Genomic DNA, 14,930 nt, shown 5'->3' on the forward strand with positions numbered 1-14,930 from the left:
TTCGATGTGTTGTGGATCACAGTACTTTAATATCTTCTTCTTATTGTGAACCCGGGTATGGATAGCCGACTGACTGCCTGGTGCACTTGGTCAAACCAGAAGAAGTAAAAAAACGTGCGAACCGACTGATATATTGTTCACTGTCGCGTACAAGCGGATCAAAACAAAACTGATACTAAGACTACAACTCATCTGTCAGGGACGAGTGAGGATCGACCAATGAAATATGTCTCAACGAAAAACGGTTATTCCATTGGCAGTTATGTAGCTCCGTTACGTTCGGAGCTGGTTCTCCAAATACTATGTTTGACGTGAAATATTTACCAGAATCTTTAAAAAACGATCAAGCATTTAAACTTTTCTTGACTTCTGCACGTCAGGTGATACAACAGACGATCAAAAACTTCTACAACTTTCACCCAGATCCAGGAGACTGAATATGGTTGAGCGTTTCTCAAAGTGACACTTCTTTGAATTTCGGGCATCGTTGTTCTAGGTTTTACTGAGATGAACATCCGAGAACGCCCATGAAGCAGATTTTATAGGACAGGCCTGGGTCCGTCAATATCGTAAGAGCGGTAGGTTGGAGTGGAATCAGCAGAAATGCAATAAGACTGCTCCTCTTTCAACAAGTATGGTTCTGAAAGCTTGCAACTCAACCACGACTTCTCTCCCACTAGTTGGCCCTCACTCATTTTCAGAATCTTCACTAAAACTGATGACACCGATTTCATTCTGATCGTAAGCGAATGCTATGACCGAGAAGATACCTTCACACATACATGGCATGTATTCTCCAAGACTGTGGAACATGGTCTTATTCGGACAAATTCAGGTATTCTTTTAGATGGGTCGTGCGAAGATATTTCTTGGGACTAACGAAGTGGTCAGATATTTGTGGAAGGTGCTGGCACTTGTTAGTACACCGCGAGTAAATCGAACTGGCCAGGTGTCAACGCCAAGGTTGATTTCTGGCATTTCTGTATTACAAAGTGTGTTCTGCGACACAAGCATTGCAGGTGAGCTCAACTTATACCATCATCTGCATACCAATTTTGTTTTGACGGGAGACTCACCTGGAACCCAGCTGAACCTCTCGTTTATGATGTTTCCAAGCCACTATATGTGCTACACCAGGCCGCTTCATGTTTCATTTGGTATGATATTCAAGATATCACGATACGTGTGTATAAGTTATACACTATTCAGTGGAGTGTCAAGTGGAAGGATTGTAGTGGGTGCTATTAATTGAAGGCTTGGATGCATGAACGCCTTTGAGGGCGCGATTTTAACATTTTTGTCAATGTCATTAACTACTGGTGTCCCGGGGTCCCCATTCAGGAAGGCGGCAGTTGTCGTCCCGATTAGGTTTACTGGTTAGTGTTCTCATACTTCGTTGCCCGGTCATACACTGTCCGCGAAAAGAGCTCTTGGAGGCGGGCGGACTTCTGGAGTGTGGGGTACATGTTCTAACCAGGGTAACCTATGAAGCGTGAGTAATTCATTCATCACGAGAGAGTTCCTTCTTCCTAAAACCACCAGGTTTACCTCAGCGTTGCGAGTCCGATGTTCCCACCAGACCTGACCAAAGCATTGCAGACACCGATTGTCAGACACTGACATATATTTCTAATGTCCTCTGCGGGTAGAGGCTACGTCTCTGATTCACCAATCAGTATGGTTCGTACTGCCGCCGTTTAAAAACTCTGCCCTCGACAGACAAACTGATGTCACGTCGGCGCCATAGATATCGGAGGTTAGAAAAAGCTGACCTGGCCTCCCAGATTTGGGAAGTAATCTCATCTCCAACCAAATCACCGTAACTTTTATAACTGTCCAGGTGAGATTATTTATCTACCACGTCGATTGACTCGCCCGCAAGCATGGGGGTTGGGTTTAATCCAACCCAGTTTTGTAGCATCACTTTACACTTTGCAAGTGTGAAGCGCATGCCAAAGTGTGCGGTAGGTACATAAAATTTGAATCAATCTTCTCAAGGGGACGAATGCAATATTTTTGTTGAGTGGTCTTCATTTGGGGAACCAGCTTCGAACGTAACGGGACTACATAACAGCCAATGGAATAACCGTTTTCGTTGAGACAGATTTCATTGGTTGTTCTTCACTCGCCCTTGACAGATGAGTTCTGTTCTTAGCATCACTTTTTATGACCCGCTTGTGCGCGACAGTGACCAATAGAGCAGCTGGCTCGCACGTTCGTTGACTTTTTCTGGTTTGGTCAAACGCAGCAGGCTGTTAATCGGCTATCCAGACTGGGGAGGTGAGTGATAAGAAGGCATTAAGGGACTGTGGTCCGCAACAGTTTTTAAGGCGACAGCCTGAGAAAGCATTATTACGAACCATCTTGCTCAGTGGAACAGTGACCGCAAAGGACCGCACTAAAGACGATGGGAATTGCATGCAAACTGGGGTATATACTGAGTTGAGTGTTTGAACAGACATCGCTTTCCTCAGGTAAGAACGATGTGGACGTTCTTAGACTGACTGAAATTTGAATTCGAAGAAGAGAGCAGGACCACAACTTGATAGCACGCCCAATTAGTTAAACTGAACAATATTCATAGTGGTTCGTCTGTACCCGCCTTTCGGTGTCTAGCTGTCGTGCAACACGAAGGTAGCACAAGGGCTCAGATACTGCCAGGTTGACCAAACCTGTACGAGTGTTCAAGGTTGGGTTCGAACCACGGACCTTCCAGTTTCTATGTTCGTGACTTAACTACTGAGCCACTTCGAGCTTTGAATTACATCATCTAGTGTTGGGACGGTGAACATTTGACCCTCTGGAGCACCAATTTTATTCGACCGTACAAGGTGTAGCACCCAGCTTCTGAGCCCATAAAGTGCACTCCAAATCTATCCCCCAAGTATTAATTTAAAATCCAATATCCTCTGAATTCTTGAGCCACTGCGCAAAAGCGCGCTTAAACGACAGGTGTTGAAGAAAAGTGCAGAACTCCAAAGTATCCCTAGCTGGGTGACGCACTGAACCCCTCTTTAGTCGAAGCACGTTGTCTCTTTTCCGTGTAACCTATAAAGTTATCTCAAAATCTTTCTCGGATTGTGACTGATCGACTCATGCTATCCACTTTTTGAACTATCTTTGCAATGAAAGTATGAAGCCTTCGTGTCTACTGACGATCACGCAGAATTGTGTGAACATCCAGATCACTAATAGGAACTTCATCGAATTCCAAGCTCTGGAAGTTTACTCTTGCACATGATATCAAACTACACACCTTCAACCAGTCATTGGTATTCTAGGCATCCGGTGAGCCCAAAACAGAGTTGAACAGGGAGTTGGTTGCCCAGAGATCTTAAGAAATCGTTCAATAACTTCCTTTATGAACTTTTAAGGTATGTAATTTTGAAGTATGCCACCATTTTAGGTGCAATAAAGAATGAGAATCTTGTGAGGGCGCGGAACGTAATAGAAAGAACACGGGGGCATAAGTTTTCGCTACACATCCACGTTCAAACTGGACTGCCTTTGTATACGTCCCGGTTTGTCTCAGCATACATGGCGTGTGGAAACAGCGGAATTCATCACAGAATCACTCATCAGAACCGCGGTCACGACTGGAACCTGAAAGGGTATATCATAAATATTGCATGTGCTGTATTTTCTGGGCTTTCTCGGTAAGATTATACGGAAAGCCCTCAGGTTGCTTCGTAGATCACCCCCCACATAGGCGTACAACACCGTCGTCGCAAGCAAAAGAGTGGGAATTGGTTCTGCCTTGTATGGAATCACTCACTCCACTGCAATTGTCAGGCCGGTAAAAAGTTACCTTCTAAATGCGTAGGATACGTGAATATTCTGAGTACAACACACTGAGGTGAAACGGGTACAAAGGTGTGCCAGCAGTTTGTTGCACTCTATGACTCCTCATTTTGGCTCAGTTTTTTAGCATTTAGTTAAGTGAAGCGTTGCGTTTTCTGAAATCCTCTCAAAGAAGAACCCTTTCTTTGACAGTTTCAAATTATTCAACGCCATCTCATGTTTTACGACACGGATTACAATGTCTACTACTGATAGAACTTCTCAGTAGTCCATTCGTTCAGATCATCAATCTTCTGTTCTTCGGTCGAGGCATTTGACAGAAAACCTGCACACATATTATTCACCCCGAAAATTTAGGGATTTGAGAGGTAGGAAAAAACTTTCAACACTAAGTAGGATGGAGATATTGGCACATTGACAAACCGCACCACTCTTCTTAGTGTTCAACGGATGGACCCAGTCGGTTAATTTGGATCACATACCCAAATATCAAACGAGATATGTACACTAGGACAAGATACAGTGTGACAGCTCCATCTAGATTTCAGAAAACGTCCAGTGTACAATATTCCTCAAAAACGTAAATTTAGCTTTCAATAACCGTATGGGCAGCGTTGGAACGTATTTCGCTTTCCTGAACATCCTTCCACAAATTTGCCTTTACCTGGTGAATGACAGTACGGAAACTCGTGTTACTAGATGTATAGAATTCATAGCAAATGGAGCCTCAATAGGTCGGCCGATAATGAGGATGCTTTATCACTCTTACTACTTACAAAGCTGTAAGTAGTGAGAGAAATATTTGTATCTCTATTCGGTGAGCTTGACAGCCCAGTCAGCAGTCGAGTTGGTGTGCAGTAGGTCAGCTTTGTGTTGACGTTTTGCTGATCGAGCAGAATACTGCCAGGTCCATTCACTATTTGACACGAAGAAGGCTTCAGGTTCAAGTCAACGTCGGCGTGCACGCCCGAACGAGTTTAAAAGCGCCCGGATGCTTCTTGACGATGAGCAACTTAACGAATGGTCCTGGGTTAAAAACTTTTCTATCTCGTACCGTCTTATGAAAAAAAAGTTATTTCGGGACAGGATTTTGACTCAGATTTGTCCACCTCAATCTCCATACCAGGACAAGCTGCCAAAGGTGTCTCGAAGAACAAGATAAAAGTAGATTGAGAAAAATCGCTTCTATTTTATTGGATTAGCATACTAAAAGGATATCCTGAGAATGACTCAGGATCAGGTCGATGTCCACAAGTCAGGAGAAGAGATTTCACGGGCCAGTATGCAGCACTGGTAGGTGAACCGACAAACCTTGATTGATCCAGCAGATCAGAGATTTATCTGTTCAACATGCATCGGCTGGCTCAAAAAACCTCTGCACCGTGGACTCTTGAAGAAGGACAAAATTTTACAAATATATTTCACTTACCGTCTGCTGTTGGATGAACTAATCTGACGAAGATATCTGGACAAATTCGCTCGCTTCTTGGTTCATTGGCATTTCCTCATAAATAGTGCTCCTCCATACCTTTTTTGTCAGACGATTCTTTGGGCCATCCAAGATATTCAATTAACAGAACGATCGATAAACTGCAGTGAAAAGCGGGATTCCCCTGGAGAAGGTGCTAGAAAGATGCAATTGTCTACGACTAGAGAAATGAACTATAAAAATAATAAATCGCTCAGCTTTTGCACCCTTTCGGTGCCTAGCCGCTATGCCAACTGAAGGAGGCTCAAGAGCTGAAGTAGTTCCAGTTTTTCCAAGCGTAAACAGGAGTAATCGAGATGCTTAGTTCAACTTCGCATCACGGACATTCCCATCGGTCGCACCTTAACCACTGAGCTATCTCGAGCTCGCGTGGTTTTATCAACGTGATCCGTCAGATTCATCCACCAGTAAGTATGACTTCTATTTGCGCTCTGAACCGGCCCAGTACTAGTCAATAAGAGTGCGCAGTGAAATGTCCTTTTAAACATACTTTTCTATCGTAGTCCAAGACTTGGATGACGTGGGAGAATCGAGCTGATGTCGGGATAACTCATTAGATGAGTTTCTGAATCAGCACCTGGACAGACACTTGGTTAAGTGACTTTCAAGCGTCCGCAAATGCACGGAATGGAGTTTTTTCATCTTGGAACGTGACCGGATTTGCCGACATAATGTCTTCATCGTATTCGTGTGAGTGTCAGTATTCGTTGAGTGTCAATCAGTCCTCGCCCTAATTTTGCGTTTTCTGAGTGTCTGAGGACTAGTTAATCATACTGCTGAGCAGATGTGTTTGCCGACATAATGTCTTCATCGTATTCGTGGGATGCAAGTTTCTCGCCCACACGCGGGGCGAAAACGAACCTGTATACACACAGGAAAGAGGGTCTTTTCACGAAGAACACGAACAAACCACGGCTGCCTTCATAACGGTGTACGCTGCACAAAAGAAGCGACCAACTCAGCTGGAACGGTATTTTTCAACTGACTGTGGTGCACAAAAATCGCTTCATGTTTCACTTGTGATGATAGTGGACAATCGCTAGAACGAAACTACTCTCAAGGTTACTAAGTAGTCTGTTTTATTTCGAAGCATTTGATTTTCTTCGAACTCCGGTGCATCCGCATATACCGCGATTTGGTATAGTGTGATCTGAAAACTCAGCTCAATCTCTACTGGATATCTCTCTCAAAGAATACTATAGGTGAACTCTGATTTTCAAAGATTTTTATCAGCCTTGAGAGTACTGTCACATTGATCAGAAGACCATGATTTTTTGGTTATGAGCGGATTCTTAAACTTTGAAATGGAAATTATTTAATTATTTAAATAAATAATTAGTCGGAACTAATTGGAAACTTCTCCAACCCATCAATTCTAGATTTTGGCCCCCCCAGTAGCCGACAAGAGCCGTTAATTGACACTCAACAGTGATCTAGTTTGAAAAGGACTTACTGAGTGGTTCCCCGTCTGTCTTATAACCTGGCCAATTTTGTGACCTGTTCACTTGGCCTGATGAAGCTTTTGTGTCAAAAGCGAAACGTTGCCCGAATAGAAACTACCGATTGTTTACCAATCTCTTCTGAAACCCTTCAGTTTTTGTTCGTTGAGCGCTCATAAGCTATGCAATGCAAGTGATAAAAGACGGGAGCGGGTTCGATCCCACTGATTTTTACCAACTAAAAATTATGAATATTAGTTATTTTCGTTCTGTGCTTGGATGCCATGGAGGCATGAGGGCTGAGTTCCTGTGAGGTCTGCCCGAAGTCTATAGAGGAGCAGTCAAGATGCCTGATGTACCTTCCGGTCGTTAATTTTCATACGAGAACACGATGTATCAGCGGGAGTCCCAGAGTTCGAAACGTCATGGGATTTATTGATATGCGCACTTCCGAAGATTCCCCGCATGGATGAAACAGCTATAAGGTGATTCTCGGCTATTCAGTACTGATTAGTTTCATTTTCTTGAACGTTGCACTCGGGTGTGAATAGACGTTGTTGTTCTGGTTTCCTTATAAGGAGCTTTATTGGGTGAGCTGACTGATTGGTGCACATCAATCGGCATATCGATCCAAGGAGAGTTGCTGGCTATGCACACCGTCATCAATCCCAAAACCACTTGAGTGGTTATACCACAGGCATCAAGGTATCTGAATGATTGAGGAGTACAATGGATGTGCACGTGCTTGGTTGCATACCCCCGATGGATGCAGGTGAATGCATACCATTCACAGTAATCTCACTGGCAACCAGTGTGAAATTAGGACCGTGCGAGTAGGTCCGCACCTGCAGGCAAGCTTTGGAGAGGACAGAGTTCCTACATCGACGAATTTGGGAGAGTTGCAAGCCTCGACTTTGAGGGTCCTGGACTAATGAGTTCTTATTCAACTCATTTTCAATGTCTGAATCACCTTGTCTTTCCTAAATCTGGGACACTTTTTCGGTGGGTTTACCAGCTATTCAGTCAGGAAATGTGTAACACACTGAGGAAGCGAATTCATCTTTTTAGTGTTTATTGGTGGAATTTTGCCCGGATCCGATCGGTGTATGTTGTAAATTCAAGGTATTGATGTTTATGGTAACCTACCGGTAGTCTCAAATTCTGGCAAGCTCGTTCTGGAGTTCCACCTGTGCTATATATGTCGGCTCCGACTTCGTACACGAACTCAGAGTGTCCACCGCTCCAAAGCATTTCTAACCATCCTTATGTGATAGTGGAGCTATTGTGTGATATTTGAAATCCTGGCCTGCAGTTAGGTGGGTGTTTGAAGGCCGGCCCCTCGCTTCTTCAGTCTACCTTGCAGTGAAATTCGATCTCCTCAGCTTGTTCACTGAACCGATGGATTAAACGTTGGTTGCACACCTTTGTTTTCGTTGTATCGTCCCACATCAATATTGCATAGGTGTTCTGACAAATTTTGTCAATCTCGGAAAAGGTAAACTTGCCCTCTGGGTGAATCATTCTCCGATGGCGATTGCTTCGAATTTTTTTGGATAGCCGTGGGGAAAACGTTGAGTATCAGTCAGTCCTCGCCCTAATTTCGCGTTTGCTAAGTGTCTGAGGACTGGTTAATTACACTGCTGAGCAGATGCTTGAAGCCCAACAGTTTGGTATCAAGTCTACTTGCAGCCAGAACGAGACTTTCTAGTGGAGTTCCATAAGATCCGCACTGCTGATGATTTCCGTTAGAGATTAATCGGCTGAAAGGTATTCTTTGACCAATCAACATAGGTTTACAGTAGGAACTCTCCAGCAAAATAATCCAAACCTTTCCAAATTACTAGCAATATATAAGTAGTCCAGAGGATAAACAAAATTCATCCGACATTCATCGGACGATTCGGTACTTGAGGAGATATTGAACACGTGATGAAATTCCCAATAAGGACAAGACAGCTGTACTGTACTTCTCAGCCTCTCAACAGAAACTGACTTCACTTCAAATACCGTACCCCAGAACTAAATTCTGAATCTACACAGCGGAATCTGAATTCGTTTCGGTCCCATCAGGCATGAACCGGCTTTAATCAGTTTTCAAACAAGGTTTTTTTTACACCAAAATGTGATTAACCTCACCATGCACGCTTTAAAAAGCCGTCTCTTCGGTCAACAGAAAGCTGAATTGCGATCAATTCATACAGTTTCGTTTTGTTGAGTCTCATGACGATTAAACCGGATGGTTTCTAGGTAGGGATAAGGTCTCCATATGTTGGAAGAGTAAGTGAAACAGTTTTCATACAGGAAGCTACTCACAAGGTTGCTGAAAATTCTTCCACAGCCCACGACCGGTTTCGCCCTTCTGGGGTCCGGCTCATCAGGTAGGCGCAGTATCCGAGTTTCCGTCAAACTCGAGTTCTACTTAAACTCAAATTGGATATCTCGAATTGCGATATCTCGAATATCGTGCCAATTGAAACATTAGGCGGCCTGTGTGCAGCACATTCAGTTGTAGAATATCATAAACAAGAGATTCAGTTGAGTCTCTCGTGAAAACCAAATGGATATGAAAATGAGTGTAGTTCTCGAAAATAGTGCAATTTGAGTTCAAGTGGAACATAAGGTTGACGCAAACTCGGGAACTGCGCCTATCTGACGAGCCCCAAGAAGGGCGAAACCGGGTGTGGGCTGTCGAAGAGTTTCCAGCAACCTTGTGAGTAGTTTCCGTTATGAAAAGTAGGAATTTTCATTTTTTAAATAAATGATTGAGCGATTTTCCAGATGTTCAAACACTTCCGAGTTATCCATTTTATGGTTGTTCTTGGTAGGGATCTATTATCATCTCCATNCCACATGGTGTCCACTCGGTAATTTGTTCAGAGAAACCATTGGGGGCAGAGGGGTGCCCCAGGGCATCTACCTCAAACAGCTGCCGTAAGATTTTGACAGGTGTTCCCAAGGAATATCAGCAGCACTGACAGCCACTGCAGAATGCCGGCTATACTTTTGTTGAGGATCTTATCGGAGTTTTGAGCGGAGTAAATTCCCGGGAAATACCCAAGCATATATTCTGATAAAGTGAAAAGTTCCGCTAAAGAGTTTGCCCCTCGTTAGGACTCATCAACCATGCACATTTAGAAAGGCTTCAACCTCGACAAGCTCCGGGATGGATCGTAGGCTTTCAGCTACGTTTGAATGCGTAATACCGTAATCCGCCTGACTATGCCCCCTAGTCAGTCAGCCCGACATAATCTGCTGGGAACTGTCTGTCACTCCCCGCGGCATGAGGTGAATTTCATTCCACGCTACAGTGATCATTGTTTCTTGACTAAGATCCTCGTGATGTGACCACTGACAAGGGATTTATACCGGGGTTGGTTCAGCATCGTTTTCATTCAATTTCCCTCGGCACCTCAAGAAGCAGATGGCAACTTTGATCTTTTGGGCTGAATAACAGAAACATCTACAGGGGCCCCAAGGGAAATGGATCCATTGAAAGCCGTGCGAAATATTGTGTGAACAGTGTTCATTCAGTGACCAATCTCTATACATCGATTTGGAAATACCGATTAACACTATCAACGAATAGATATCAAGCGCGGTTGGCCAAAAGATACAGTGAAAAACGAAAAGGGTGACATTGGTCAGTTAGCCTATCTATTTGGAATTTCGTTTCACAGGAGGGAACTCAATAGCCCAGGTTTCAGGAAGAAAGTTTAACGCGGAAGGATCACGGGCGATCAACTAAACCCAAGAATTCACACAACTGGACAGATGAAAGGGGGGACTCAGTTTCACACTGTACAAGTCAAATCACTTGAAACTCATGGGGAAAGGTATTTGAACAAACCTCACAGGTGTCTCAGCTCCAGGTCGAAGAATATATATTCCATTTTAGGTACAAGAATGCCGCAAAAATGATGCACACAAAACCTAGGATTCCAAACCCAACCAAAGATCATCACTCGACCGACATCTGTTGTTCACCCGTCACACGCTTGAGTTAGCACCCGATTCTACCGTCTCACCTCCCCATATAGTCCCATTTTCGTGGGGACGATCATCAGTAAAGGACCAGATTTCATTGCGCGCAATCGAAAACAATAGTTTAAAGCCTATAGGGAGTCACAAAATTGTTGAACAAACATTTATTGCTTTGTGAAGAAAACTACTCACAAGGTTGCTGAAAACTCTTCGACAGCCCATGACCGGTTTCGCCCTCCTGGGGTACGGCTCAACAGGTAGGCGCAGTTCCGGAGATTCCATCAAACGTATGTTCCACTTGAACCCATATTGCACTGTTTTCGACCAATACACTCATTTGCAAACCAGTTTGGTTCTGACGGGAGTCTCTCGTGAAAACCAAATTGATTTGCAAGTGAACGTATTTCTCGAATTTATTACTTTGCTTCAAATCTTGATATGTTCCGTCTAATATCTGTCAAATCAAAGGTCATTCCTGGGTTATTTCAATTGAAACCGCCTCCACTTCGTACCTGTACTGTTCGAATTACAGAAGGCATGAACTGCCTTTTGTCCAGATGTGTTTAAAAAACTTCTCACCGTGAGGGACGGTGGGTCTCGCGTTTTAGTAGCTATTCCAAATGTCCAAGCGGAGGCCAAAACTCTCAAGTTCGGAAAGTTTCTTTTTTGGAGGGGCAACTTATTTTATCTGCGTTACAAGCCCCTCACAAAAACTCTGCTATTTTCGTGACCAGTGTTACTGTCCCAGTCCAAAGCTGCTCCATAGTCACGTGCTTTTCTACGGAAACGGTCATTCGTATATCTTGTATACTCACCTGTTATCACCACAGCTGATTCAAAACCCCTCCTGTTTATCCGAAAATAAATGGAAATAGCACGGTTCACTCTCCGGATAGACAAAACATCAAATTGTGACTTCAAGGGTTTAATTTCCCCCTGAAACCCAAGGAACTTTGGACTCTAGAATTAAGTAATCAGGCTGTAATCTTCTGTACGTTTTCTGGGTCCACTACCCATTGTTTTGCAGAGCCATCTTTCCTGGTTCTTTTGCCAGATGCAGACAATCAGAGACGGTCAGTGTGTGACTTGGAAACCAGTCTGCTCAGTCGAGTGTGCAACTCCCCGTTTGGGAACCTCGGGAAGAGAGTGGCCAGTGACTTTCGGAGGTATGAATATATCACGCAACATCAAACCCATCGCCTTCATTGCGAAGCCCTTAATTTCTACAACACCGGACCAGCAGAATCGATCAATCAACTGACTGGGCAATCGCGTGACCAACGCGTGACCCTGATACCGATAGCATCTTAATACTCCGTGAACGACGCTATTCCAGCTTGAACCACTGTAATTTGGTGCGCCATTTCTAGTTGAATTGAACTGTGCTGCTAGGTAGTTGTTTAAACCTGACAAAAGTCTCCGAAAAGAAGGCCACATTTGAGGAAGCCATGTACGTTCGAGACCTTTCGGGGAAAATATACGGCCACATTCCGGGGGAAATATACGGCATTTGTTTCTTAGTAGGTGTCTCTATAGACGAGTTGTGTACTTTTGATCGTCTACTGCTGAAGGCCACCTTTACTCAGCATGTTCTATTTTCACCTCAAACGCAACAAGCTTTGCAGTGATGTTTTGGGGTAAAAATCCTCAATCGGATCCTCGTGGCTACATTTATTGCAATGGATTGTGGTGACCAGAATCTAGAGAGGTCTAACCGAACGGTAGTTTAGCGGATTGTGTTGAATTTTCCAAGTTTTGCAACTGAAATCAAACACCGGATAGCAAAGTGCTCGTGCAATGCAAGCCGTACTAGACGAAAGGAAACAGTGACATTCTGTTTGGTTAAACCGCTAGAAATTATCAGGAGTGGAGTTTGAAGTCAAGTCTGGGGCATTCAGTGAAGGTTCCTATTGAAAGTTGTGAAAAAAACTCATTCACACTTTCATTCAGGAAGGGATGGAAAAGTAAAGGATTTGTATGCCAACTCGCAAGATTTGCCTGAAAAGCTTGAAGCTTTGGAAAGCTTTCACCTGACTCTCCTAGGTTTGAAATTATTTAATACATTCGAACCTCTTAGATTCAACTATGGAAACCCGTGAGAATATCACCCAAGGATAAGTATATATGTAGCAAGTATGCTAAGACTAAGACCACTGTGTAGCTGCATTATCTCCTGGTAAACAATGTTCAATGGCATATTTGTTTTAAACGACGGGTTCAAGGTCATGCATGTCTTGGTCGGTTTTTCCTTATCTTCCTTCTGTGTATGATTCAAACGTAAGCAAAAATCAATACAACCTCCCGAGAAAGCAATACGTCAGAATGAGGTATTTTAAGGAACATAAAAGCAGTATAGAGAATTTATTGGGTACAAATTTAGGTGGACACTTAAATTTTCGACAGACTTAAACTGAAAAACAGAGATCAGAATTGTGTTCAGTCTGTCAGGTGAGGCTGATGGTTGGACCAGGTTTGAACCCCATGTGGGCATCTTCAGGCTAGCCATCAAAAACCGCCTCGCCAGTCACTAACACTAGTAACTCCTACACATTTGAAGGGAAAATGTATTTCAATTTTTTTCAACTGTCTCTAAAGGCGTCTTACGCTAAACGTGTGTACTCAAGTAGGCAAAAACCGAGCTGTCACATCACATGAAAGTTCTTGAAAACAGGAGAAAATTGAACAGCAATTTAGTCTTCTTGTCTGTTGCATGGTCTTTATTTCTGTGACGTACAAAATACTTTGTATAGTTACTTGGCTTACCAAGTGAGGTCTTCTGGCATACACACGATTTGCACTGAGCACCGTCCATGGTCCCTTATGGCTGTGTTCGAAGCAGCTGTAAACTCGACGTCAGCATTTTGCAACAAATAGTTTTCACGACTTACTATCCACACCGGACGAAGACTAATATCTGTTCCAGCCTCACCAATATCCCCCCATGCTTGGATCAAATTTCCAAACTGGAGCTTTACAGCCTAAATGTGGATTAGTTTCCCCACAGGTATGACAGGACGGTGAGCTTGGCGTTTCCGATTACCCAGGGAGAGAATTAATCCTTGCTTTCAGCTCGGTTGCGTCCAGGTGTCAGATAATATTTCCACAAGTCCGATGTAAGGTGTGCTCGGAGGTTAGCATTTTGCGTGACACAGTTTGCCCCCAGGGCAATTATGCTGAGTACCTGATTGGTGAAAGGTAGAAATAGGAGTGTTTGCGAGGAAACGACAAATCATCGGGGCGAATGCGGGCAACGCTGTTTCCTCTAGTTAATGTACTCCAGCAGACGTGGCAAGTTTGGCCGATTCTTACACAGCCGGTTTACACTTTCAGCAGTCCTTGGAGCGGTTTTTTGGACACCCTGTATTTCAAGGTTGGTAAGTGATTTTTATTCCAAAAGAAGCCGGAATAGGGTTTCGTTTTCCACACAAACGAGACTCATGTAGAGAACACCACCGTCGGAAAAGAAAACTCTTTCTTTGGAGAGTCTCTAAATGTTGTCGAACCGTTCAATACAAAGAGAACACATTACGATCGGCTAAGTTGTTGCGGATAGATTGTCTTCAAGCACTCTTAACACGTTAGGTCAACAAAGGTGGCAGCCCAAAAACTACCATCGGTATTCGAGAAATACACTCATTTGCAAATCAATTTGGTTTTCAAGAGAGACTCAACCGGATCTCTTGTTTATGATATTCTACAACTGAAAGTGCCGCACACACGCCGCCTCATGATTCCGTTGGCAAGATATTCGATATATCGCAGCAGAATATCATAAACGGGAGATTCAGTGGAGTCTGTCGTGAAAACCAAATTGATTTGTATTTGTCGAAAACAGTCCAATTGGGTTCAAGTAGAACATTGGGTTCAAATAGAACATAAGGTTGATGGAAACTCGAGGACTGCGCCTACCTGATGAGCCCCAAGAAGGGCGAAGCCGGTCGTGGGTTGTCGAAGAGTTTTCAGCAACTTTGGGAGTAGTCTTCTTTATGAAAATATTCTGCGGTGTCCTCGGTCTGTTCTAACGTGGTTGACGCAAACTAAGCCGCACGGTAATGAACTCAAGTTTTGCTCATCACACGGCAAATAAGAGTTGCATATCGGTGGTTGTCTGTTGAACATTTTTGTGTGTGGACGGGCCACGCCACCTGTATCAGAGTGTGCAGGTGAGGAACGTGACTTGCCACTTTGAAGACCTTAGTAATCCGAGAAGGCGTTCGTTC

The 14,930-nt window shown here is 43.7% G+C and overlaps 2 protein-coding genes across 2 annotated transcripts; one reads left to right on the forward strand and one right to left on the reverse strand.

Moving 5' to 3' along the window:
- Positions 1-1,672: 1,672 nt before the first annotated feature.
- Positions 1,673-9,104, reverse strand: T265_09463 (hypothetical protein; the record flags this gene model as incomplete). Its single annotated transcript, XM_009175538.1, has 2 exons — positions 1,673-1,832; positions 9,043-9,104. 2 exons carry the CDS (start codon positions 9,102-9,104, stop codon positions 1,673-1,675), a joined length of 222 nt encoding a protein of 73 aa, XP_009173802.1.
- Positions 9,105-11,764: 2,660 nt separating this feature from the next.
- T265_09464 (hypothetical protein) lies at positions 11,765-14,485 on the forward strand (the record flags this gene model as incomplete). Its single annotated transcript, XM_009175539.1, has 2 exons — positions 11,765-11,787; positions 14,293-14,485. The coding sequence occupies 2 exons, from the start codon at positions 11,765-11,767 to the stop codon at positions 14,483-14,485; spliced, it is 216 nt and encodes a 71-aa protein (XP_009173803.1).
- Between the last annotated feature and the right edge of the window lie 445 nt (positions 14,486-14,930).

This window comes from Opisthorchis viverrini, assembly GCF_000715545.1.
Source record: "Opisthorchis viverrini unplaced genomic scaffold opera_v5_275, whole genome shotgun sequence".
Lineage (NCBI taxonomy): Eukaryota > Metazoa > Platyhelminthes > Trematoda > Opisthorchiida > Opisthorchiidae > Opisthorchis > Opisthorchis viverrini.